The 23,968-nt window shown below is 46.0% G+C and overlaps 1 protein-coding gene across 3 annotated transcripts in view; it reads right to left on the bottom strand.

Annotated features, from left to right (window-relative positions):
* Positions 1 to 23,968, bottom strand: part of COBL (cordon-bleu WH2 repeat protein) — a 280,931-nt gene that overhangs the window by 123,279 nt on the left and 133,684 nt on the right. For all 3 annotated transcript variants that reach the window (XM_057733147.1, XM_057733148.1, XM_057733149.1), the window contains one exon: positions 2,630 to 2,812. In XM_057733147.1, coding sequence (XP_057589130.1) covers positions 2,630 to 2,812 — 183 coding nt within the window. The remainder of the gene's footprint in view (positions 1 to 2,629; positions 2,813 to 23,968) is intronic.

Here is a 23,968-nt window from a genome sequence, read left to right as displayed (position 1 = left end):
CCACATCTTCTCTGGATGGAAGAAAGTTTTAAAATGCTGATGTACCACAGCAAAGGAAACCATAAACAAAAACAGAAGACAATCTATGGACTGAAAGAAAATATTTGCAGATGATACAACCAACAAGGGCTTAATTTCCAAAATATATAAACAGCTCCTACAATTCAATAACAAAAAGATGAACAACCCAGTTGAAAAATGGGCAGAAGACCTAAAATGACATTTCTCCAAAGAAGACATGCAGATGGCTGACAGGCACATGAAAAGATGCTCATTATTGCTAATTATTATAGAAATGCAAATCAAAACTATAATGAGGTACCACCTCACACCAGTCAGAATCACCGTCATCAAAAAATCTACAAACAATAAGTGCTGGAGAAGGTATGGAGAAAAGAAAACTCCTACACTGTTGGTGGGAATGTATATTGGTGCAGCCACTGTGGAGAACAGCATGGAGGCTCCTCAAAAAACTAAAAATAGAGTTACCATATGATCCAGCAATCCCACTACTGGGCATATACCCTGAGAAAACCATAATTCAAAAAGATACATGCACGCCAATGTTCACTGCAGCACTATTTACAACAGCCAAGACATGGAAGCAACCTAAATGTTCACTGACAGAGGAATGGATAAAGAAGATGTGATACAAATATACATTGGAACATTACTCAGCCATAAAAAAAAAATGAAATAATGTCATTTGCAGCAACATGGATGGACCTAGAGATGATCATACTAAGTGAACTAAGTCAGAAAGAGAAAGACAAATACTGTATGATATCACTTATATGTGGAATCTAAAATATGACACAAATAAACTTATCTACAAAGCAAAAATGACTCACAGACACAGAGAACAGACTTGTGGTTGCCAGGGGGGTGGGAGGTAAGGAAGGAATGGAGGGGAGTGTGGGATTAGCAGAGGCAAACTATTATATGTAGGATGCATAAACAACAAGGTCCTACTGTACAGCACAGGGAACTATATTCAATATCCTGTGACAGACCAAAATGGAAAAGAATATGAAAAAGAATATATATATACATATAACTGAATCACTTTGCTGTACAGCAGAAATTAAACACAACATTGTAAATCAACTATATTTCAGTAAAATTCAGAAAAATGCTGATGCAGTGTAGCATCTACATTCTATAACATTAGGCAAATGCAATTCTTCTTGAAAAAAAAGCTTAAATTATACTGATACTGGAACTCACACTTTTCACCACTAAGGAAATACCCCTCCCAATCAAAAGCAACAAGACACCCGCAGAAGTAGGTGGTTGAAAATTCCTAAATGCTATAAGAATGCTCTGTGCCATGAAAAAGTTCAGAATCTAACTCCCCGCAAAATAAGGGATGAAACACATGGCAGACCCGCTGTGGGAAGCACCTCCATGTTTCACGAGTCTGTGCTGTTTAGCTGGGCACGTGTACAACAAAACGATGTCCTGTTTGGGTTTGAGCCATTAACGTGACTGCTGACCACGATACAGGGGCCAAGCTCCCCTCTGGGAGGTACAGACGTGGTTTCTAATTTATTTTAGGGAAAGTCAGTTTGTGAATAAACACAAAAGGGCCTGGGTTTCAAGCCTGGCAGGGTGTGATGCTGTGGACCATATGAAGCCGGGACAGGCCAGCCAGGCGACAGCACACAGCCGGCTCCTGCCGGAGGAGAGCGGGGCTTAAAGAGGTTCCACCTGAATGTTCCTGTTCGTGGTGTGGTATCAGCCCAGGAAGCTGCCAGGCAAGTCTCCGGGAACCAACCCGGCTCAATGAGGAAAGCCCCGTCCTTCTCCTTACAGGGCAGGCCGCCCCACGTCTCAGGGTCTGTGTGGAGCAGGCCTGCTGCTGCCCAGGAGAGCTCGGCTTCTAAAGGTACCCAGCGCACATCCTCCGTCCTGGCCACACCGGGGGTCACGCCTGCCACACCCCACCAAATAACTTTTCTCAGTGTCACATTTTAAGCCAGAAAAACTGTCCAAGAGGGTCCTGGCCCCTGGAAAGCAAGGGCCTGATATTTCAAATAGTGTTTCAAGGCCCATCATTGGGCAGATGAAGGAAGAAGCGCAGGGGGAGATGCCAGCTGCTGGGGACGCGGGCTCTGCCTGGTCGCCATGGGACAGTCACGTGCAAAGCCATTACTCTGCTCTGAAAGCTTCACAGATACAAGGCCTCCCTAAATAGATGTTATGTCACATAGAAACCAACTTCACGTGAAAATACCTTCTCAGCTTTCCCGTGAACGCAAATTATTTGGGGACCTATGTTATATCATGTGTCATCTCTATCTTATACACATTCCAGATTTCTCACAGTGCCTGCAATTTTCTCATTGAGCAATCATGCCCCACATTTCAAAGCTAAAGATAAAATAAATGTTAATCAACAAGCCTAAGCCTTTAAGGACTGAAGGCACAAAAATAGTTTCTGATCTTCCCTAATTGAAGCAATGTGGCATCTCACCTTGACTTCTAAATGAAGCTTAAATCTTCACCCTGAACCATCTTGTTGCTAAAGCCACAAGCTTGAAGGATGAGAGGGCGCACAGGGGCCTTCCAGAGAATTCACAGATTCATTGAGCAGGGGCCCCTGCCCTGGGCGGCACCCTCTCCCTACCTTTTCCAATGTCTTGTCTTGCACAGGTGGCTCTGCGCGGGGCAGGGACGGAGGAGGGGGCGCTCGGCGCTTCTTCAAGTCTGACTTGACCGACACCCCTGAGATGTTGCCGAGCGAGAGGGATGGACCCAGTGTAGCGGAACGCAGATTCACGGACGGGGAGTTCGGGGTTGTCAAGCAGCCCTGTTGGAAAGAGACAAACATAAAATCGCATCGCTCTGAGACGCCTCTTGGTGTACGAATGCTCAGACGTGAAAACTGCGGGCCCACCACCCACCCGAGCTTCTCACATCATCATTTCCACGGACAGCCTTGAATGGCTGGAACAAGACTCCTACTTTCACTTTCCTGGGAAAATGATCACAGACTCCATTGCAGAACAGATTCCTGGTGTGAGGTTTATTTTCCTAATCATGAAGGAAACAGCAGACTTTTTAAACCTTTAAGAGGAATTCTTACCAGCTAGAATCATGGAAGATTCTCAACCCACTTGCAGTGGTGAATTGGCTTCCTCAAATTTTTAACCTGTCATCAGAGTGAGCTCTTAGGTGCTGAAAAGAGGAAGGAACAGATCAAGAAGTACATTTCTGCTGGAGAAGAACCCCGTCTTTGCCATCTGGAGAGGTACTTCACCCACTGCCAGGAAAGGGCTTAGGTTTCTTCTAACTTTGAGAAGTTTCAAATAATTGACTGGGTAGTACAAACAGCCTGCTGTGAAGACTTTACATGACCATCAAATGCAGCACTTCATGACAGATCTCTATCAACTGAAAATAAATTCAACCTAATTAAGTGCTCCCAAGGAGCAATGTCTGTACTACCCAAGGAGCAGACTAAAGGCACCCACATTTTTTTCCCAGTTTTTCCTCCTAGGTCCTGCTTAATAAAATCATATGAGTGTTACTGCAGGAAGAGCATTTAGAGAATTAGCAGTCTAATTCCAAACTAAAACCGAAATGGAGCCCACCCTGCCCTGCTGTGCCCTCTGCCCTGCCCCGTCCTGCCCCTCCCCAGCACCGGCACCCGGCTTGGTGTCGTCCACACCGAGGCCAGCGCAGTGGAGGGGTCAGCCTGCAGACGAGGGGCACACACTGCCTGAACTCGATTCCTGGCTTTGCCGCTGATGAGCTGTGTGACCATGGACAGATTTCTTAACCTCTCTCTGCCGCAATTTATCTCCTGTAAAACTGAGGTCAATAACAGCACCTACGTCACAGAGAAATTTAGTGAGAACTGAATGGGTTACGACCCGTGAAAGGGCCTTAGAGAGTTCTAGGCACAAAGTAAGCAACCCTTATGTGTTGATTAGTGTGGTTCGTATGTATTTGTCCATTTTTTTCTCCCCCATTAAAATGTGACCCCATGAGGACAGCAATTATTTCCCATCTGCACCTACAGCCGTGTCCCCGGCTCCCAGCATCTCCTGGTACCCACAGGGCCCTTGAGTCCACATTTTCAGGAATGAGTGGGTGAGCAACTCCGCCCTCACGTTTCACGTAATGAACTTGTGGGTGAGCTTTCATCGGAACCATTGGTTCAGCAGGTTTGAAATAAACATACAAAGAAACTCATTGCATTCAGCCATGGCCCCGCATCACCTGACCTCAGCCTCAAATTCTATGCTGTCCCGCCAATTGTACTACCATTCAGTTTCCGGAGATTTTTGAGACTCCAATTTTCCTGTACTTAAATATTAACATCAAAGGAAAACCCAACTCCTGAAGGTTACTTTTTATGTCAATTCATGCTTCTGCGTGAGACACTGAGCATCAAATGCCCTGTCATCAAATGCAGAGTCCCTGTAAGGAACAGGTGGGGGTATCAACAGGAGACAGCCCGACACCCAGACAACTCGTCAACCCCCACCCAGGCTCCCATAGAAAAATGTAAAGAAAAAGCGTCAATGTTTCTCCCAATCCTTGAGTTGTGCAGACATCAGACTCGTTACTAAGCAAACAGACCAATGCAAAATAAACTCTTAAATATTCATACTTTCCTCCGTCATTACATCTACCTCCATAGCAACCATGAACACGCAAGGAGACACAAGAACTTAAATTCACTCAACGACACAGGGTCCAGAGGATAAAATTAAGCAAATGAAGCAAATCAGAGCAAGGGCTTGGCTGACCCAAGTCTGGAGCTGGGGAGGTGTTGCATGGGATGGCTGGATCGTAAATGACCCCCCCCCCCCGCTCCCCGCAATTCAAGGGGAAACCAACTCGTGCAGTGGAGGTTTTTGAAAGCTTGTGAAATACAGCGGAGAACTCCACCCCCTGCCCGCATCTCTGGAGTGTGCCTGCATCCACTTGGCATCCCGTAAACATGATGCTGGCGGCAGTGCATTTCACATCCCTGATACCAACTGCTTTTTCTTCCTTCCACTCTGCCTAGACTGGGAACTTCCAGTCCCTCTTGCCTTAGTCCTCACCACAACTATGCGTGCCTGGTGGAGCCCTCTGCACCGCTGTGAATTCACCTCGGTCCTTTCAGTGCCCTGAGCATTCTCCCAGCTCTGTGCAGACACTCCCTTAAAAGCACTTCACAGCTCATTTATTTTATATCAGTTTCAGGTTCTTCATCTGCCATCTTGTTGCCCTTAGAGCATCCTGACATCTGAGATTGTCAACTCCTTATTGAGGTGAGGGGCTGACCAAGCACCTACCATGAACACACAGGCAGGAATGTCCCTGTCTTTAAAACGGAGGACATTTCCATTTATGTCAAAGCTGTTGTCAGCACCTAGCATGTATCTTTCATATTAGAGGTGTCCCACGTATGTGGTTTCCTTCTCCTCTGGTAGATACTTTTGGTAAGAGCCACCTCATCAGGGCCACAGTGAGATGGCCCTGGGCAGCAGAAAGCCGGAGCCCAGAGCCACCCATCCTGGTCCCTCTGCAAGTCCTGACACCTGTTATCCTGGGCAGTGGGCTTCACGTGATCTGCTGTGTCTCCTGAACAGAACTGGATTTTGCCACAACAGGTTTTTGTGGCTATTTGGCAAATAGCCACATTTGCTCTATAGAGCCCACAAACGTCTCTCGCCAAACCATACACACCCTCCACACCCCCAGTGTCAGGGTCCCCTAGATCTCAGTTCACCAACCCCCTCCCTAATTCTGAAACACAACGGTGTTTCTCAACCTTCAACCCATGAGCAGCCAAAACATCTCGGCTCCCCAGAGAATATTTGTGGTTTAACTCCTATTTCCTTCTTTTCCCTCTCCTGGAATTTGTGCACAGAATAAAGGAAAAAAATCCACAGAATAATTTGGATGGAAACACTGTATTGGATGTCCTTTAAAATGCTAATTCACACCAACATAAAACAAAATTGTAAACCAAGAGTGCGGTCCATGTAGCCTGGTGTCTAGACAGCCTGGTCCATGCTCTCCTATTCCAGTTTTGGGGTTTTCTTCTGCTACAAAGTGGCCAAAGTTCCACAGGGGGACAGACCAGAGTTTGACTGCAGGAGGGATCTCGTTTCCTGCTCCTCTCCAAACTGGTCAGTAACACTTTTTTTTTTTTTTTAATATCAAGTCCTTTTCTGGTAGGGGAGTGAGTCATGCCTTTCCACAAAAGTTGGCAACAAAATCCACTGATTCTGGCTCTCACAGTCACAACAGATTTTCTCAGGAGTTTTTCTCCTGCCAGTGAAGCCCAATAAATCATTAAGAAAAAGCAATGGATAATGAAAAGGGGAAAAAGGAAACCCAACCTTTTTGACCCAGAGCTTGTCGAAAGACCCAGGGACTTCAGGCTGTGGGATGCATACCTCCCTTGCTGTCACTGGAGGGCTAGTCAGATGGGAAACAGTATTAAACTCCATGAATCTACATCACCACTGACAGCCCAGGAATTTATGAGGGTGAGCCAAAAATTATCCACACTCCAGTTATATTAAAACTTCTGTAAATTCTACAGCCAGAGTGGGGATAATTTTTGACTCACCCTCATATTTACATTCAATATAAAAAGATATCTTGATCTCATCTCACACACAGCTGGGAGTGGAGAATAAGGGAGCAACTTCAGGATCTGGGTGTCAGCTTGAAAGGAGACCCACATCATCTGTGACGGTTGATTTTGCTATAGAGCTCCAATTTTAAGTTTAAAAAATACACACATATATATATTTGATGGTTTCTGATTGAAATGTGCTCGTTATCTCAGCGGTTGTCATTGCAGCTGGGACAACAGCTCTGCACACCTTCCACATGTCAACTGAAAATGAATGTATGACCTAAAAGTTGAGAGTTACGTTTTATGCAGCAGACAAAACTTGAGGACTTAAGCCCGGGACACAGCCCTCAGGTAGCTCTGAGGCTCTGCTCCAAGGAGGTGAGGGAGGAGCCAGGATATAGAGGAGTTTTTGCAACAAAGACCAGGTAGCAGGAACATCAAAAGATCACTGTCAATTCAAGAAAACCAGACATCTCAAGTTAAGGAATTTGGTGCTTCTCTATGTATGGAAGATGCAAGAGTCTGGGCTCACTGAAATCACTCCATTGATATGTACCTTAACTCTCTAGGTATCCTGTTCTTTCTCATCCTAAGTTTCCTCAGGGTCCGTCTTGAGGGTGGCTGCAGTGGTTGACGGCTAGATGGCTGGGGGGAGGGGAGTGGGCAGCCATGCTGCCTCCATCCTGAGTTCCCGCAGGTCTCATCATTGGGTACTGTAATGTGATGGCTTGATGGTTGCAACATCCTTTGTGTACTGATGTGGCAGCAATATTTTTTTCATTGACACAAACGACCCGAGGTTCTCTGCGGGGAGATGCACAGAGTCCGGGGGCTTCCCAAGGAGCTGAGCTCCTGGGGGCAGGTGGGTGACCGTGGGCTTGACCTTGGGAATCAGCTCTGCCCCTAACCCATCAGGAACGTCACTGCAGGCACAGTGGTCTCAGCAGGGCCAGCACGACAGGCAGAGGGCACAGCTGTGACAGCTCCATATAACGCACCCCAGGGAAGGCTCTGGGAGCCCTCGGTCTCCCTAGAATGATTCTGGGGCTCACAGGCACTGCAAAGAGCAGCTTCTCTCCTTTACTTATTCACTTGTAATCGATCAGACATCAGTACCAGGTATGACACCCAGTGTGTCCAAGGTGGGCATCACTCTTTCCATGTGAGCCCAACTGTCCTGTTCAAGCCCTCTGCTCGAGTTTCTGACATCGTCTGCACCGGGCAGCTTTACAAGCATCCATGTCACAGCTGAAGGGGGGCATCTGTCCCTATAAACAGAAGGCAGCTGTGAACTCTGGCTAGAATATGCTTCCACAGACAAATGGGTCAATGCTCTACTTGAAACCTTTCTGTTTACATTGACTAAAAAAAAAAATAAGGGTGAAGAATTATTTTGTTCCCATTTCTCAAAACTGTTCATTCTGGCAAAAAAGACTATCTTGTAAGAACCAATCACATGATCAAGTGGACATTTTGACATGGCTGGTGAGGAATTCAGATAGAGATTTTGTCTAAATATTGAGGAAAATATTTTGGTTACAGTAAGTACAGTCTAAAATAGCCATCAACAATCCTTTCAAGGGACTTCCTAGGTTGCACAGTGGTTAGGAATCCACCTGCCAATGCAGGGGACACGGGTTTGATCCCTGCCCCAGGAAGCTCCCACATGCCATGGAGCAACTAAGCCCGTGAGCCACAACTACTGAGCCCGTGTGCTACAACTACTGAAGCCTGAGTGCCGAGAGCCTGTGCTCTGCAACAGAGAAGCCACCAAAATGAGGAGCCTGCGCACCAAAATGAAGAGTAGCCCCCGCTCACTGCAACTAGAGAAAGCCTGTGTGTCGCAACGAAGACCCAACACAGCCAATAAATAAATTAAAAAAAATTTTTAAAAACCCACACACAAAAAACAATCCTTTCAGCATCAGATGCTTCTAAATTAGATCAGACACTTTTAGGATGGCATGGTTTTAGAGTTTTAACAGTGAGAAAAACTGAGCCCCAAGGAAATGAACTGAGCTCCTCAGGATGCCTGAGCCCCTGGGGATGGGATTCAACTAGTCAGTTCTCTGCATCCCTCCTCTCCTTCCACCCTGCTGCCTCCTTCTGAAAGGATTTTATATAGCTTTGCTTTTCTCTCGTTTTCTCTCACTTTTCGCCCCTTCCTTCCTTACTTCCTTCCTCCCTCCCTTCTTTCCTTTCTTTCTTTCTTTCCCTTTCTTTCTTTTTCTCTCTCTTTCTCTTTCTTTCTTTTTCTTCTTTCTTTCTTTCTTTCTTTCTTCCTTTCTTTCTTTCTTTCTTTCTTTCTTTCTTTCTTTCTTTCTTTCTTTCTTTCTTTCTTTCTTTCTTTCTTTCTTTCTTTCTCTTCCTTCCTTCCCTCCTTCCTTCCTTCCTTCCTTCCTTCCTTCCTTCCTTTCTTTTTCTTCTTGGTCAAAAAATCAAATGGGAGAGACATTGCAGTCAGACCTGTTACCCACATAGCCTTTTCTTTGAATACAGGTTTTGCCAGGGATCTAAGGCAGGACCACACGACAGAAACCAGATGAGGCAGATGGACACTGCTGTACTGCCCACACTCACGGGGATCCTCTGGGCAGAGCAGCCCAGATGTACCAACTCTCCTCTGCTGAGAAAGCAGAGAACATCGCTTCCCATCCTGTGGCTGCCGGCACCACCCTGAACACAGAGTTGGGAAAAGTTCCCTTCCCCAGAGTGTGTGCTCTGTCTACTTTTCCTTATACTCGGAGAACAGCCTCCCTGATGGACATGCCCTTGGCTGAATCCCTTGGCCAGAGGGCAGCCTGTCTTCCCACGTCCTGGAAATCTGGCATCAATTCAGAGGAAAGGGCAAACCAAGCGGCTGAAGCCCACCAGCTTCGCGAGAACGAATCCCCGTGACGGGCAGAGAAATGGAACTTAGCGATCTAGTTTCTGCTCTGCGATGTGAGTGAGAAACAGCCATTCTCTGGGCCAAGTTCCTCGTGAGAATGCCTGAGGGAAGGCATTTCTTTAGAAGATAAGTTGCAGAAGCTATTTGGCCAACAAAACACTGTGTCACAGAAGCTCTCTGAGGATTACAAGCATCAGAACAATTTCGGATCATTTGTCCACTGGCAGGATTTTTCCTTACAATGTGCCAAGAGCATCCAACTGGTTGTATCTGCCTCTCTCGTAACAGAACTCAGGGAAGACACTGAAGGTGAGCTGGAACATTCTGAGGCTCCTGCTGTAGGACCTTCTGAAAACCAAACCCTGTTAGCAAACATGGGAATGCCTGGAATATGCTGATTATTCATAATTGGCCACTTTCACCAGGACCGGTTTAGAGAGCCAGAAATTCCTGAAAAGCTTGTGAATGAAAAGGAAACAAGCCTCGGTGTAATTTGAAGATGTAGAACACGGGATGCCCAGACTCAGGAATTCCATGGTCCTCACGTGGAGGGGCTTGGGTCCCGGGGGCAGGTGTGCAGGCTCCACAGGGGTGTGGAGGAGGAGGGGGAGGAACTGCGCTGGGGGAGGTGGAGTGGTGGTGAAGAGGGGGTGGGTGAGCATACCACAGTGGGGAGCAAGAGAGTGAGGGGGGCCAGGGCTCTGGGCACATGCGGGGCTCACGGGCACAAGGCAGGCAGAGAGCAGAGGGAAACACCCAAACCTGCACAACAGGCGTGTGTGTGTGTGTGTGTGTGTGTGTGTGTGTGTGTGTGTGTGTGGCTTGCTGTGGTTCTATGTGAGATTCCAACAGAGGCAAACTCAATTAAAGCACAATTTTGGCAGGTGGTGGGGGGATGGTTCTAATTCACACGGACAATAAAACCTTAATAACAAAGGTTTCCCTTTCAAATGTGCGAAATTTCCCCAAATTTGCAGAGCAGCAAGTTTTTGTTTTCGTTAATTAATTTATTTATTGACTGCATTGGGTCTTCGTTGCTGCACGGGCTTTCTCTAGTTGCAGTGAGCAGGGGCTGCTCTTCGTTGCATGTGTGGGCTTCTCATTGTGGTGGCTTTTCTTGTTGCGGAGCATGGGCTCCAGGCACACGGGCTTCAGTAGTTGTGGCACGTGGGCTCAGTAGTTGTGGTGCACGGGCTTAGTTGCTCCACAGCATGTGGGATCTTCCTGGACCAGGGATCCAACCCGTGTCTCCTGCACTGGCAGATGGATTCTTAACCACTGCGCCACCAGGAAAGTCCCAGCAGGTTTTTAATATTGACCTGTAAGTTCAGTTTACTAAAACTCACCAGGAGTAAGATTTTGTACAGGGCCACAGCTGAGATAAATGGGTTCCTCCAAAGGACGCCAGGCCTCGCAGGTCCCGTGGCTCCTGTGCGTTTCCTTAATACCCTGGACTGGACAAGGGAAGGAAATGAGGGCCTGGCTGCCACTTGGTACTGGCTGGGTCTCAGGGCTGGCTGAAAAGACACCTCATCCTCATATAGATACAAAACTGAAATGAGAACAAATCTCTCTGCAAGAAACCAGATGATTTCTAATATTCATATCAGATCAGGAAGGCTTCTCCCTAACTCTAGGTAACTGAGTCATTCAGTGGAGGAAACTAAACCGATTAGATTTCTCTTCTGGCAAATTCATCTTCAAGTAAAGCAGGAGGGTTTTTTTTTTTAAGAAGCAGGAAGTGCAGGTGTGATTCAGTTGTCTCTCTGTTGAGAAGCCCAGCTCCCCAGGGCATGGTCCAAGCACCCCTCTCATCTGCAAAGACAGCCATCATCCTTTGCTATACACAGGCATTGTGCTCTAGAAGAGTCACCACAAAATTCACCACCCGAAATGGGACCCTCCTCCAAGCACTTTTTCTCAAAGCTTTTCTTTTTAATGTGGACCATTTTAAAAGTCTTTTTGAATGTATTATAACATTGCTTCTGTTTTTGAAGTTTTGGTTTTTTTTGGCCAAGAGGCATGTGGGATCTTAGCTCCCCAACCAGGGATCGAACCCATATACCCTGCATTGGAAGGTGAAGTCTTAACCACTGGACCACCAGGGAAGTCCTGGGACAACAGCATCCTGCAGACTGTCCTGGACAAACAGAGAAAGGTGGTCCCCCTTCCAGAAGGGAGTCTGAGCTGACACTGGCCGAGAGCGGAGAGAACCAGGGCTGCTGGTGAAGAAGGAGGTCTCACCCCCAGACTCAGGCAGAACAACACATACGTGAGGGGCCTTCAGTTTCCACACATCAACCTGTGTGATCATGTGACAACTCCCGAGGTGGGTAATCACAGGACCCCCTTTCACAGGGAAGGAAACTGAGGCAGAAAAGGTGGTTTGCCTGAAGCCCACACACCAGTGAGTGGCAGAGCCAGACAGGCTGGCACTGGAACAGAGGTTCTGGAACTTGGCTAGGACCCCATGCCCCAGAGCTTTGAAAGATGGGAAAGGCCAGCCACACCCCAGACCAACTTCAGCAGGAACTCTGGGATGTGACCAGGCATCCGCTGTTTTTCATTAAAAAAAGAAAAATTATTGTGTCAAAATATGCATAACTTAAAATTTACCATTTTAACCATTTTAAAGTGTACAGTCCAGAGGCATGAGGTACATTCCCCATGTTGTCCAGCCATCACCACCATCTAGTTCCAGAACTTCTCATCCTAAAAGGAAACCCTGGACCTGTTCAGTAGCCACTGCTCATCCCGTCTCCCCTGGCAACCACCCAGCTGCTTTCTGACTCTGGACGGACTGTCCTGGTTCCTTCACACGAACGGAGTCAAACAACACATGGTTTCCGGGCCTGGCTTCTTTCACCCGTGTGATGATTTCAGGCTTCCTCCGTGCTCAGTCTGTGTCAGAGCACCCTTTCTGGCCATGGCTGGACAATCCTCCCTCACACCGACAGTCCACTTTCTGTTCGCCCATTCATCTGGGGACAGACAGGTGGGTTCTTTTTGCCTTTGGCTTTTGTGACTAGAGTTGCTGTGAACATCTGCGTACAAGTGTTGGTTTGTCACCCTGTCCTCAGCTCTCGCGGGCACCTAGGAGCAGATTCACTGAGTCTACACTTCATTCTCCCCAGCGGCTGCACCATTTTACTTTTTCACCAGCAATGAAGGAAGGTTCCAATTTCTCCATGTCCTTGCCAGCACTTGTCATTCATTATTTTCCTTTTAAGACAAATGATATTCATCTTAGCGGGTATGAAGTGGCACCTCATTGAGGCTTGGGTTTGCATTTCTCTAGCTCATGAAGACCCCAGGCATCCTTTCACGGGCTTGCTGGCTGTTAGGCATTTGGTTTGGAAGACAAGGTGAAGAGCCACTGCTGCAGAGTCCTGCCCGGAACCATCGCACCATGCTGCCCGGGGCAGAGATGGCTTATTTTTCCTTCTCTCTCAGGACAGAGCCTTAGAGCATCAGCCCCCGACATTTTTTTTTCTGGCCCCCAGCTCCACGGTGGCAAGGGTTCCCATGCATGACAGACCTCTGCAGGGAGCATCTGTATAAGCTCTCTACCCCTCAGCCTTCCCCTCAGAAAAGCAAATCAGGAAGTGAATGACAATGTTTTTCCAGGGGAACCTCGAACAGCCTCCATTCATAAATTTTAGGACTTTACTATTAACTAACAAAGTACCAGCGACCCCACTCTTGTCTCCTCTCTGAGGTTCCACTGCCCCACAAGACACACAGCAGATCTCACGCATGCCAGTCTGGTCACAGAGAGGGGACCTGGGCGCACACAACCCAGGGCACCTGTGACGTTCACCTGTAAAACCTTGCAGGTTTCTTCAGGTTCTCCTGTGTACTTCTCATGTGCACCCAACCTTTAGGGACAAGATTCTGCAGTTCTTCTGACCTGTGCCTGCTCTGTGTTCTCCCTTTAAGACATTAACTCTTGTTGGAAATAAAAAGAGGGGAAGGAAAAAGGTGACTGCAGGGGAACTGCAGGGAGTGGAGCCAGCCCAGAGGCCTGGGGAAGAGGAGGGTTACAAGAGGGGCCCTGGGAGGTAGATGCAGGTTTTCCCATCTGAAGGCAGGTAACAGAGAGGGGACACCAAGGGAGGTCGGAGGGATTCCATTCAATCTTTCCAGTCCACATTGAACAAGCCAGGAGGAAACCCAGACCACCACGACAGTTACTGAACATGGCTGCTACACCCCATCAGGAAACTGGAAAGCAGAACTATCTGTGGCTAAGTCTGCAGCCCGAGGAGACGTGCAGCGCTCTTCTCTCTCTGAGAGAATGTGGGGAGCCAGTGGGGTGTCTGCTCAGTAAACCAGCAGGGCAGGCCTCTGTCCAGGCCAGCAGCTTCCACGCAGGCCTGACAGTAGGAGGTGCTCAGAAGGGGAGAAGAAAGGCTGTCCTACTCAGAGCAGGGTCCCGACGCAGCCTGGGACAGCCCCTGCCTCTGAGGCCATCTTATCTTGGGCTTACAGGCCAGTGGAGACAGCTGCCTCTCTCTGCCTTGGGTTGCGTGGGGCGGGGCGGGGGAGGGGGGGGCAGCTGGAGTGATGGGGGGCCCAGAAGGGAAGGGAGAGAGTCCCTGGTTTGTCTTTTCTTCTCTCAGAACTCAGGCCCCACCTTGGGCCCCTGTTAGCATCAGTGTCCCCAGCTGGATTCGAAGGGGCAACTCCACCAGCGGTAAGCAGAAGTATGAGTGGTCTTCCTAAGCTGGGGTACCCTCCTGACCTGCCCCCTGGAGAGATGCTGGCAACTCCTGTGGGGCGGTGTTCGGTCTCTCTCCTCTCGGGCCCCCACTAGTGCCCCTGGCTCTGAACAGCATCCTCCCCAGGAGCCCTGCCCTCCTCCCCAGCCCTGGGGCTCTTTGGTTCTGGCCCACAGCTGCCTGGGATCTCGCCCCCCACATGATCCCCTCCCACACGCGGGCTACGTTTCCTCTTTCACTTTATGAGAAGTTTTTCATCTGGCTGGTCCATTTTCTGAAATGAGTGAATCAACAGATTTTTCTTGTTTGTCTAGGGTGTTTGGGGGACTTCTGTTTCACAGATTTGAGTCACTAACAAATGTGTTTCACTATTGTCCCCGTAACGTCTGGGATACGGATACAGAAATCATCACTTACTTTAGACCTTCTCACATTTCTTTCCTTCCGTTTAAAATGCTGGCAGTTGGCATTTCTCTAGGGAGGCATGGCTGCGCATGTGTGCATGCGGGCGCGCGCGCATGCGCACGCGCGCACACACACACACACACACACACACACACACACACACACACCCCCGACAGAACAAGCCACAGGCACTGGAAGGACAGAGGGGCAATCAAGCCCTGCTGCAGTGTAGAAGGGACCCGCCCTGGCCCAGACATCATCCAGGTGGCCCATGTACCCAGTAATGCTTCAGCTGCAAAATCCAGCCTTCTGGTCAACCAGGAACAGGACATGCACACAGCAAGCCTCTCCTGCTCAGCCCACGAGACCAGCCTCAGTGGTTAAGCCCAGAAACCTCCAGCTGGCATTCCAGGAGACAACCCTGATACACAGAGCTGACACAGGCTATAAAGTTATTTTTAAATGGTCACATTCTTCTTTTTGTATTTTGATTGTCTTCAGCACAAATGTCCACATTTCCTGGAGAAACTGCAGAGGACAGGTAATTCTCCAGTCCTCTGGGAGGAGGCAGAAACCCTCACTGGCCTCCTCTCAGCCTGGACGATGAGATGAAGGTGGCAGGACCATCTGGCCACTCGCAGAAGACAATTCCGGTTGATGTCACTATCCAGATGAAGGCCACCTGTGGCTACTCAAGGCTGGACAGAGACAGCAAGCTCCACAACTCAAAGGCTTAAGTGTCTCCTTCTGGCTTTTTGGAGAAAGTGCTTTATTCTTTCTGCTGCAAAATTACAGGGTCTTAGGCTTGGGATGGCAACCTCTCACCCAGATATGAGTCCATCTGTAAACTTAGAGATGCTCAGTCAGCTTTTGGGTAGGAATCAAAGCCCCCACCTTAGGGCTGAGAGTCAGCCACCCCCAGCTCTGAACCGTGGCCACCAGCAACTCCTCCCAGTATTGACCTGATTATCTCACAGCAAAACCGAATAAGCCTAAGAAGGACCAGTGCTCAGAGCAGACAAAAACAATGCAGAACTCTCAGAATGTTGACCTCGCAGCCAATTAAAAACCTTAGCTCTTTCTCTCATGAACTACAATAGACTCTGGTGTTACCTGGGCTGCTGTACACACACCAAAATGTTCAACCTAGATTCAACCATTTTTGTTCAAGTTCAGCAGTTCTGCATGACAGACAAGATCTAGACAAATCTCACCTGTCACCTGCTGTCCCACCCAGTTCTGCATCACCTAAAATCTGAAAGGTCTTCCTCTGAGCAGCTGGTAAGTACGTTGACTTTCCGTGCCCTGGGACGCCACGGACACCTCCCCTACAGACACCACAGACCAGAAACCCAGTGCCCAATCGGGGAACGCTCTCAACTATGGGGCCCTGCCTGCCCTTCTCAGAGTCTCCCTAGGATGCTGGGCAGGGACTGATGAGGTTGAGGAAGGAGAAGCAAGTGAGAAATAAATGTTCTGATTTTTACACAGAGACTTAAGCCTCAGGTGCTCAGAGTATCCCATTCATGTTAGGATACGCTTATGAAATGACACCGGAGAGAAAGGCCAGCACCTGGGGTGAGTGACAGCTGACCTGAAGCAACGGGTAATTTCTCAGCAAGAGGAGTCACAAGGCCAGAAATGAGCTGAAAGGCAATGAGGCCGCCAAAGAATGGTGGGGCGACTTCCCAGCTCACAGTCAGCACAGCACGGTGCTCTGAGACGCGGCTTCGAGGGTGGAAAGGGGTCCGGGGGCTCGGCCCAGCAGCCCCCTGGGAGGACCCCCGGTGGACGCCCCAGCGTAAGCGCACCACCTGCTCCCGGTGGCCTGTGCCTGCTCCTAACCTCAGGTGTGGAAGGGCCTTAATGACCTGACAGTTTAACAGCCACCTGTAACTCACATATTGCATGGTCTCAGGACAAAACACACGCTTATTTAAAAGATGTGGTGCATATATACAATGGAATATGACTCAGCCATAGAAAAGAACGAAATAAGGCCATTTGCAGCAACCTGGATGGACCTAGAGATTATCATGCTAAGTGAAGTAAGTCAGACAAAGACAAATATCATATGATATGGCTTATAAGTGGAATCTAAAAAAATGATACAAATGAACTTATTTACAAAACAGAAATAGATTCACAGACATAGAAAACAATCTACGATTACCAAAGGGGAAAGGGAGTGGGGGGATGAATAAATCAGGAGGCTGGGATTAACATATATAACACTACTTTATATAAAATAAATAACAAGGACGTACTGTATAGCACTGACAACTATACCCAATATGATGCAATAATCTATAAGGGAAAAGAATCTGAAAAATCGGAATCACTATGCTGTACACCTGAAACTTACACAATATTGTAAATCAACTACACTTCAATAAAAAAAATTTAGAAAGTCATTTTTAATGCACACACTCTATGTCATAGAGATGTAAGCAGCATTAAAGGGTACGCTGAAATATCACAGCCCTCCAAGGCTAGAAGAGAAACATGTGTGGAAGGGCTATTAGGGTCCCAGACAAACCCCAAGCAGACATAAGTGATTTCTGTTTATCGCTGATTTGAGAAAGAATTGAAGAACAGGGGACCAAGTTAATTATAAGTCAAATAAAGAGCAATTACTTGGCCTTGCCAGGAAAGTCCTTGTACCTACAGCTTGTTTCCGAGCACGGACTCCCAACCCTCCCATGATTGCGACATTCAGTGCCCATCCCACGGAGCTGGGGCCAGCCCTAACTCTTCTCCTGCCCCCAGGGCTTTGTGAAGCCTGCACACCAGTTGCTCCAACATTTGAGTCTGCAGGGCTGTCTGCATGTTTATAGAAATTGTCTTGGCCCAGCATCTCTTGTTAGCACATTTATCAGACCAAACCCAAGAGAAGGAACTTGGAATCAACTACTGCTTGATATTGCCCAAGGTTCCCAAGTAGCCCCTTCCTTTAGGGAAATCCATCACTGTGAGTGTTTTCACAGGGCTCTACCTACACTTTCTATCACTAAGGAGGAATTGGCAAAGGCAGACATCATTCCAAAGTCAAAAGTGGTTTCCTACACAATCAGCAGTACAAGCGCTTGGAAAGGGCGTCTCCTCCCATCCTTGGTGGATGAATTGCAAAGGTCTCTGCGGCATTTCTATTTCTCAGGCCTGAGACGGGGGTGCTCTGGCTGCTGCAGTGTGGGCATCCTCTAACTCAGCCAGGGCATCAGGAGTCCTCAGCGATGCACTCAACTAGAACCTGCAGGTACCAAGACTTTGAGGCACACAAGTGGCTGAGGACAACTACCCACCAGCCAGGAAGCTACCGCTATTTTATTTCATAGAGTTAAATTCCAACATCGCTGGAGTTGAGCCCAGGTCCCAGTTTGTCCTGTTGGGTGGGTCCTGGCTGCCATGCGGACGGTCAAGTTTTTCTCAAACACACACTGTCTCCAGTGAGAAGCCCACAGCATAGATGGAGGATGCGTTTTATTAATTAGCACATGGCTGATGCTAAATGTAAGTGGATTAGACTTTTAAATGCTGCCATTCTTGCTCCTTGATAATGCTTCACTGTTAATTTTGCTTTATTGCTGCCAATTATTACAGTTGATATTTACATATATACAGTCACAAGATATGTAACAAATCATTTTCAAATAACTAGAATAACAAAAAAGAAGGAATAATCCAGGGGCTTCCCTAGTGGTGCAGTTGTTACAAATCCAGGGACACAGGTTCGAGCCCTGGTCCAGGAAGATCCCAGATGCCACAGTGCAACTAAGCCCGTGCACCACAACTACTGAGCCCACGTGTCACAACTACTGAAACCCATGCACCTAGAGCCCATACTCTGCAACAAGAGAAGCCATGGCAATGAGAAGCCCACGCACTGCAAAGAAGAGTAGCTCCCACTCTCTGCAACTACAGAAAGCCCATGTACAGTAACAAAGACTCATTGTAGCCAAAAAAAAAAAAAAGTTAAAAAAAGGAATCATCCATAAACTTATCCTAAAACAAATATAAATATAATCCCCCACCCAAGCTTAATTGTATAGTAATGTTTCATCACTGAATTAATTTTATTTAATTAATATTAAGTAATATTTCCACTTATTAATTGAAAGTCAGAAACTGAATTGAAAATTAATGTATTAATTAATATTAATATTTTATTATTGAAATATAATTAACTTCAGTAACTTCATTACAGGAATATTTTTAATTAAAAATGAACACACTTAATATGTGTCACTACATTTAAATTGATAAAGGTTTTGCTGTTGCTTCTGTTTTTGGTTTACAGCATGTTCAATTACCTAAACTCTCATATAGAAGCTTATCTTCTCTTATAAAGTAAATGAGTAAAGTGGCTGCAAACAGCAAGTTAACTTGAACTCAGACCATTTCTGAGAGCCACCCCGTTCCTCCCATCAAGGAAAGGAACAGAGAGCAAGGCAGCCGTGGGGGGAAGGCTGGACTCTCGGTCCCACTTCAGGGGTAATCTCAGGGACCGCCAGCTTCCAGCAAAACCCAGTTTCCCCTCTTTGATTTCAAGCCAAGTGCTGTCACACGGTAGCCAGCAAAGATCTGCTTCCCAGGCTCCTTGCCATTATATGTGGCCTCATCACTACATTTTCACCAACGAAATGTGAGTGGACATGATGTTCAAGCAACCCCTAGACTGGCTGGTGGAAACCTCTGTTCACCTCATTCCTTCCAGTGAATGCACAGGGAGATAACGATCATCTGGACTTTTGTGTCCTTGAAAGGTTAGTGTCTCCATCCCTGGACAGCTCCAACCTGGCAGGACTGTGGGTGGAATCGAGAACTTCCCATCTAAGCCTCTGAATCTGGGGAACTCACTTGTTACAGCACCTGAGCTACCCTTATAATTTGGTGGCTGTCATCAAAAGAGTTTGCCTGACATTGATACTAGCCTATAGTAGAAGCCCTGAATTTGTGCAGATGGAGGGGAAAATACACTGTTTCATTTTTTGAAAACTGAGCCAATATCTGTCTGGTTAACATCTGTCACCACACAGAGTTACAGGATGTTTTTCTTGTGATGAGAACTTTTAAGATCTGCTCTCTTAGCAACTTTTAAATATACAATACAGCATTATTAAGTATAGTTGCTATGCTCTACATGACATCTCCAGGACTTATCAATTTCATAACTTTTATAACTGTTAGTTTGCACTGTTTGACTCCTTTCACCCATTTCATCCACTCCCCACCCCCTGCCTCTGTGACCACCGATCCATTCCCTGCATCTATGAGCTCATTTGTATGTTTACTTATTTATTTAGATTCTACATATAAGTGAGATCATAGGTATTGTCTTTCTTTGTTTTCTTATGTCACTTAGCATAATGCCCTCAGGGTCAATTACTCATGTTGTTGCAAATGGCAAGACTCTATAAATATATATGTGTATATATGTGTGTATATATGTGTGTGTGTGTATATATATATATATATATCACATCTTCTTTATCCATTTATCCATTGATGAGCACTTAGGTGGTTTCCATATTTTGGCTATTATAAGTAATACTGCAATGAACATGGAAATGTTTATACCTTTTCAAGTTAGTACTTTCATTTTCTTTGGATAAATACCCAGAAGCAGGATTGCTGGATCATATGGTGGTTCTATTTTCAATTTTTTGAGGAACCTCCATCCTGTTTTCAATAGTGGCTATACCGATTTACATTCCCACCAACAGTACACAAGAGTTCCCTTTTCTCCATACCCTCTCCAGTATTTATCTCAACTTCTTGATAATAGTCATTTCAGCAGGTGTAAGATGGTACCTCATTGTGGTTTTGATTTGCATTTCCCTGATAATTAGTGACGCAGAGCATCTTTTCATGTGTCTGTTGGCCATTCCTATGTCTTCTTTGAAGAAATGTCTATTCAGATCCTGTTTCCACTTGTTAATGGAATTGGTTTTTGCTATCAAGTTGTATGAATTCTTTATATATTTTGGATATTAACCCATTATTGAATATATGATTTGCAAATTTTCTCTCATTTAGTAGGTTGCTTTTTCATTTTGTTGATGGTTTCCTTTGTTGTGCAGAACCTTTTATTTATTTATTTATTGTTTTTATAGCTGTGGCACATGGGCTTAGTTGCTCCGTGGCATGTGGAATCTTCCCAGAGTAGGGCTTGAACCCATGTCCCCTGCCTTGGCAGGCAGATTCCCAACCATTGCACCACCTAGGAAGTCCGTGCAGAACCTTTTAATTTGAGGTAGTCCCATTTATTTATTTTTGCTTTTGTCCCTATGGTTTTGGTGTCAAATCCAAAAAATCACCACCAAGACTGATGTCAAGGATATTACCACCTATTTTTCCTCTAGGAGTTTCATGGTTTCAGGTCTTACGTTCAAGTCTTTAAGCCATTTTGAGTTTATTTTTATATATGGTGTAAGATAGTGGTCCAGTTTCATTCCTTTGCATGTGTCTGTCCAGATTTCACAATGCCATTTATTGAAGAGACTGTTCTTTCCTCACTGTATATTTTTGACTTCTTTGTCATAAATTAATTGGCCATATATATGTGGATTTATTTCTGAGCTTTCTGTTCTATTTCAGTGATCTGTTTTTCTGCCAGTGCCATAATATTTTGATTACTATAGCTTTGTAATATAGTTTGACATCACAGAGCATGATGCTTTCAGTTTTGTTCTTCTTTCTCAGGATTGCTTCTTTCTCAGGATTCAGAGTCTTTCATAGTTACATACCAATTTTAAGATTGCTTGTTCCATTTCTGTGAAAAAAGCCATTGGAATTTTGATAAGGATTGCAATGAACCTATAGATTGCTTTGGGTAGTGTGGACATTTTAACAATATTAATTCTTCCAATCCATGAGCATGGAATATCTTTCAATTTATTTTGTGTTCTTCAATTTCTTTCATTAACATCTGATAGTTTTCAGTGCACAGGTCTTTCACCTCCTTGGTTAAATTTATTCCTAGGTATTTTATCCTTTATCATGCAATTGTAAATGCATTTTCTTAATATCTCTTCCTGATAGTTTGCTATTAGTATATCTATATGCAACAGATTTCTGTATACTGATTTTGTATCCTGCAAATTTAATGAATTCACTTATTAGTTCTAACAATTTTTTGGTAGAGTCTTTACAGTTTTTTGGTAGAGTTTTCTATATATTGTATCACGTCATCTGCAAATAGTGACAGTTTTATTTCATCCTTTCCTATTTGGATATCTTTTATTTCTTTTCCTTGCCAAGTTGCTCAGACTAGGACTTCCCATAATATGTTGAATAAAAGTGGTGAGGGGAGCATTCTTGTCTTGTTCCTGATATTGGAAGAAAAGCTCTCAGTTTTTCCCTTGAGTTTGATATTAGCTGTGGGCTTGTCATACATGGCCCTTACTATGTTGAGGTATGTTCCCTCTATACCCACTTTGTTGGAGAGTTTTATTTTTTTATCATAGATGGATGTTGAATTTTGTCAAACACCTTTTTTGCCTCTATTAAGATGACCATGTGATTTTTGTCCTTCGGTTTGTTAATGTGGTGTATCACATGGATTGATTTGCTGATGTTGAATCATCCTTGCATCTCTGGAATAAACCCCACTTGATCATGGTTCATGATCACTTTAACGTATTGCATATGGTTTGCTAATATTCTGTAGAGGATTTTTGTATCTACGTTCATCAGGATATTGGCCTGTAATTTTCTTTTCTTGTGGTGTCTTTGTCTGAATTTCATGTCAGGGTAACGTTGGCCTTGTAAAATGAGTTTGGGAGAGTTCATCCTCTTTTACTTTTTGGAACAATTTGAGAAGGATTAGTATAATTCTTTGAATGTTTGATAGAATGCCCCAGTGAAGCCAGCTGGTCCTGGACTTTTGCTTGTTGGACCCCCCTACTGTTTTAAACAGTAGCCTTAGGAGAAAATCTGAGAAGGTGATTGTTTGCTGGATCTAACAATGTAGCACAAGTACAGACCAATGTGTCAGGCCCCCACTGGAACAGATCCCTCCCCTTTATGGGACTGGCCACAACTCGCCTTTCAGACCTCCTAACTCTTGACCCCTGGTCATAATCTGCCTCCACATGCAGCTCAGAAATAGCTCTATGGCTTTATTCTGCTCTGGAAAAGGCTCTAGGCTCCACCTCCCTCAGCTCCCCTGCCTCACTGGTCCTGCTAAAGCTGCAACCTCCAGAGTATGATTTCCAAGAATTATCTAACGGCAGAGATGCACATATATCTGCATCTTCTCACCTCTAACCACGGCACCCTAAATTCTAGTCTCAGTTTCTCAGGAGCAAATCCCCCCTGTACTACTTCTACCCCGTTCCTTGGATGGCAGCCTGGGTAGGGCACGACATCCTCACGACAGTAGAGGCTGCTGGTCTCAGCACAGCACCCGAGAGCAGAGGAACGTTCTCCTCACCTCTGGGGACCCGCAGGGGCTGCTGCTGCTCCCTGGGTAGCAGCAACAATGGCTAAGATAGGAAGGGGCTTGGAGAGCATCAGATGACAGGCACTATACATGACGTCATACACAGTTCCTGTGGAGCGGGCACTATTCCTCAGGAGGCAGGAAAACTTCAGCACAGTATTGTTTAACCAAATGATCCATATCATTGTGACTCATAGAAACATGACAAGGAAGCTTCTCTCTCACCTGCCTTTGCCTCAGGTATGCACCTGGGCTGTGGAGCACCTGCCCTCCTCTTGGACAGAGTCCTTGTCCTAGAACAGGCTGGGCGGGGGGTGGCACTGGTGTCCAGCAGGCATTTGGAAATGTGGTCATTGGCAACACTGCCAGGCCCTCCCAACCCCTGACCTGCACGTGTGGGTCAAGGAAAGGAGGGGGTAGCAACAACTTCCCAAAACTCTCAAAGAAGCGTGGGACATCCTCTCTTATTCTGAAATCCTTTCTACTGTCCCCTTTCCAGGGAGGGAGTCATTATTCAACATCTCTGCATAAAACTTTAGAGCGCTGGACAATTTGGGATATAAACTTCAGCATTAATAACTTTATTTTTCTGAGTATAACCTGACTCCGCTTGTAAAAAATGTTTGTCTCAAGTAACAAAATGAGCCGGAAATCAACTTTCATTGGCTGTGCTTCTGAACATGTCATGCAACACGCTTAGTGGTCACATAGGAGCTCCCTGCTCTTGGTTCCAGGCACCACCCTCGTTGCTAGGGATACAGTCATGAAAATATAATGATAATAATAATAATATAATGGCTCTTGCCCTTGTAGAGTTTAAAGTCCTTTCTCCATTTTGCTGCCAATTGACTGCAATGTTTCATCAAAACCAGGCTGTGATGCTTGCTGAGATCAGAAGGCAACCTCTAAAAGCAGCG

Source organism: Hippopotamus amphibius, chromosome 4 (genome assembly GCF_030028045.1).
Source record: "Hippopotamus amphibius kiboko isolate mHipAmp2 chromosome 4, mHipAmp2.hap2, whole genome shotgun sequence".
NCBI classification, from domain to species: Eukaryota; Metazoa; Chordata; class Mammalia; order Artiodactyla; family Hippopotamidae; genus Hippopotamus; species Hippopotamus amphibius.
The sequence above is the reverse complement of the archived record's forward strand: the minus strand, read 5'-3'. Positions and strand labels throughout refer to the sequence as shown.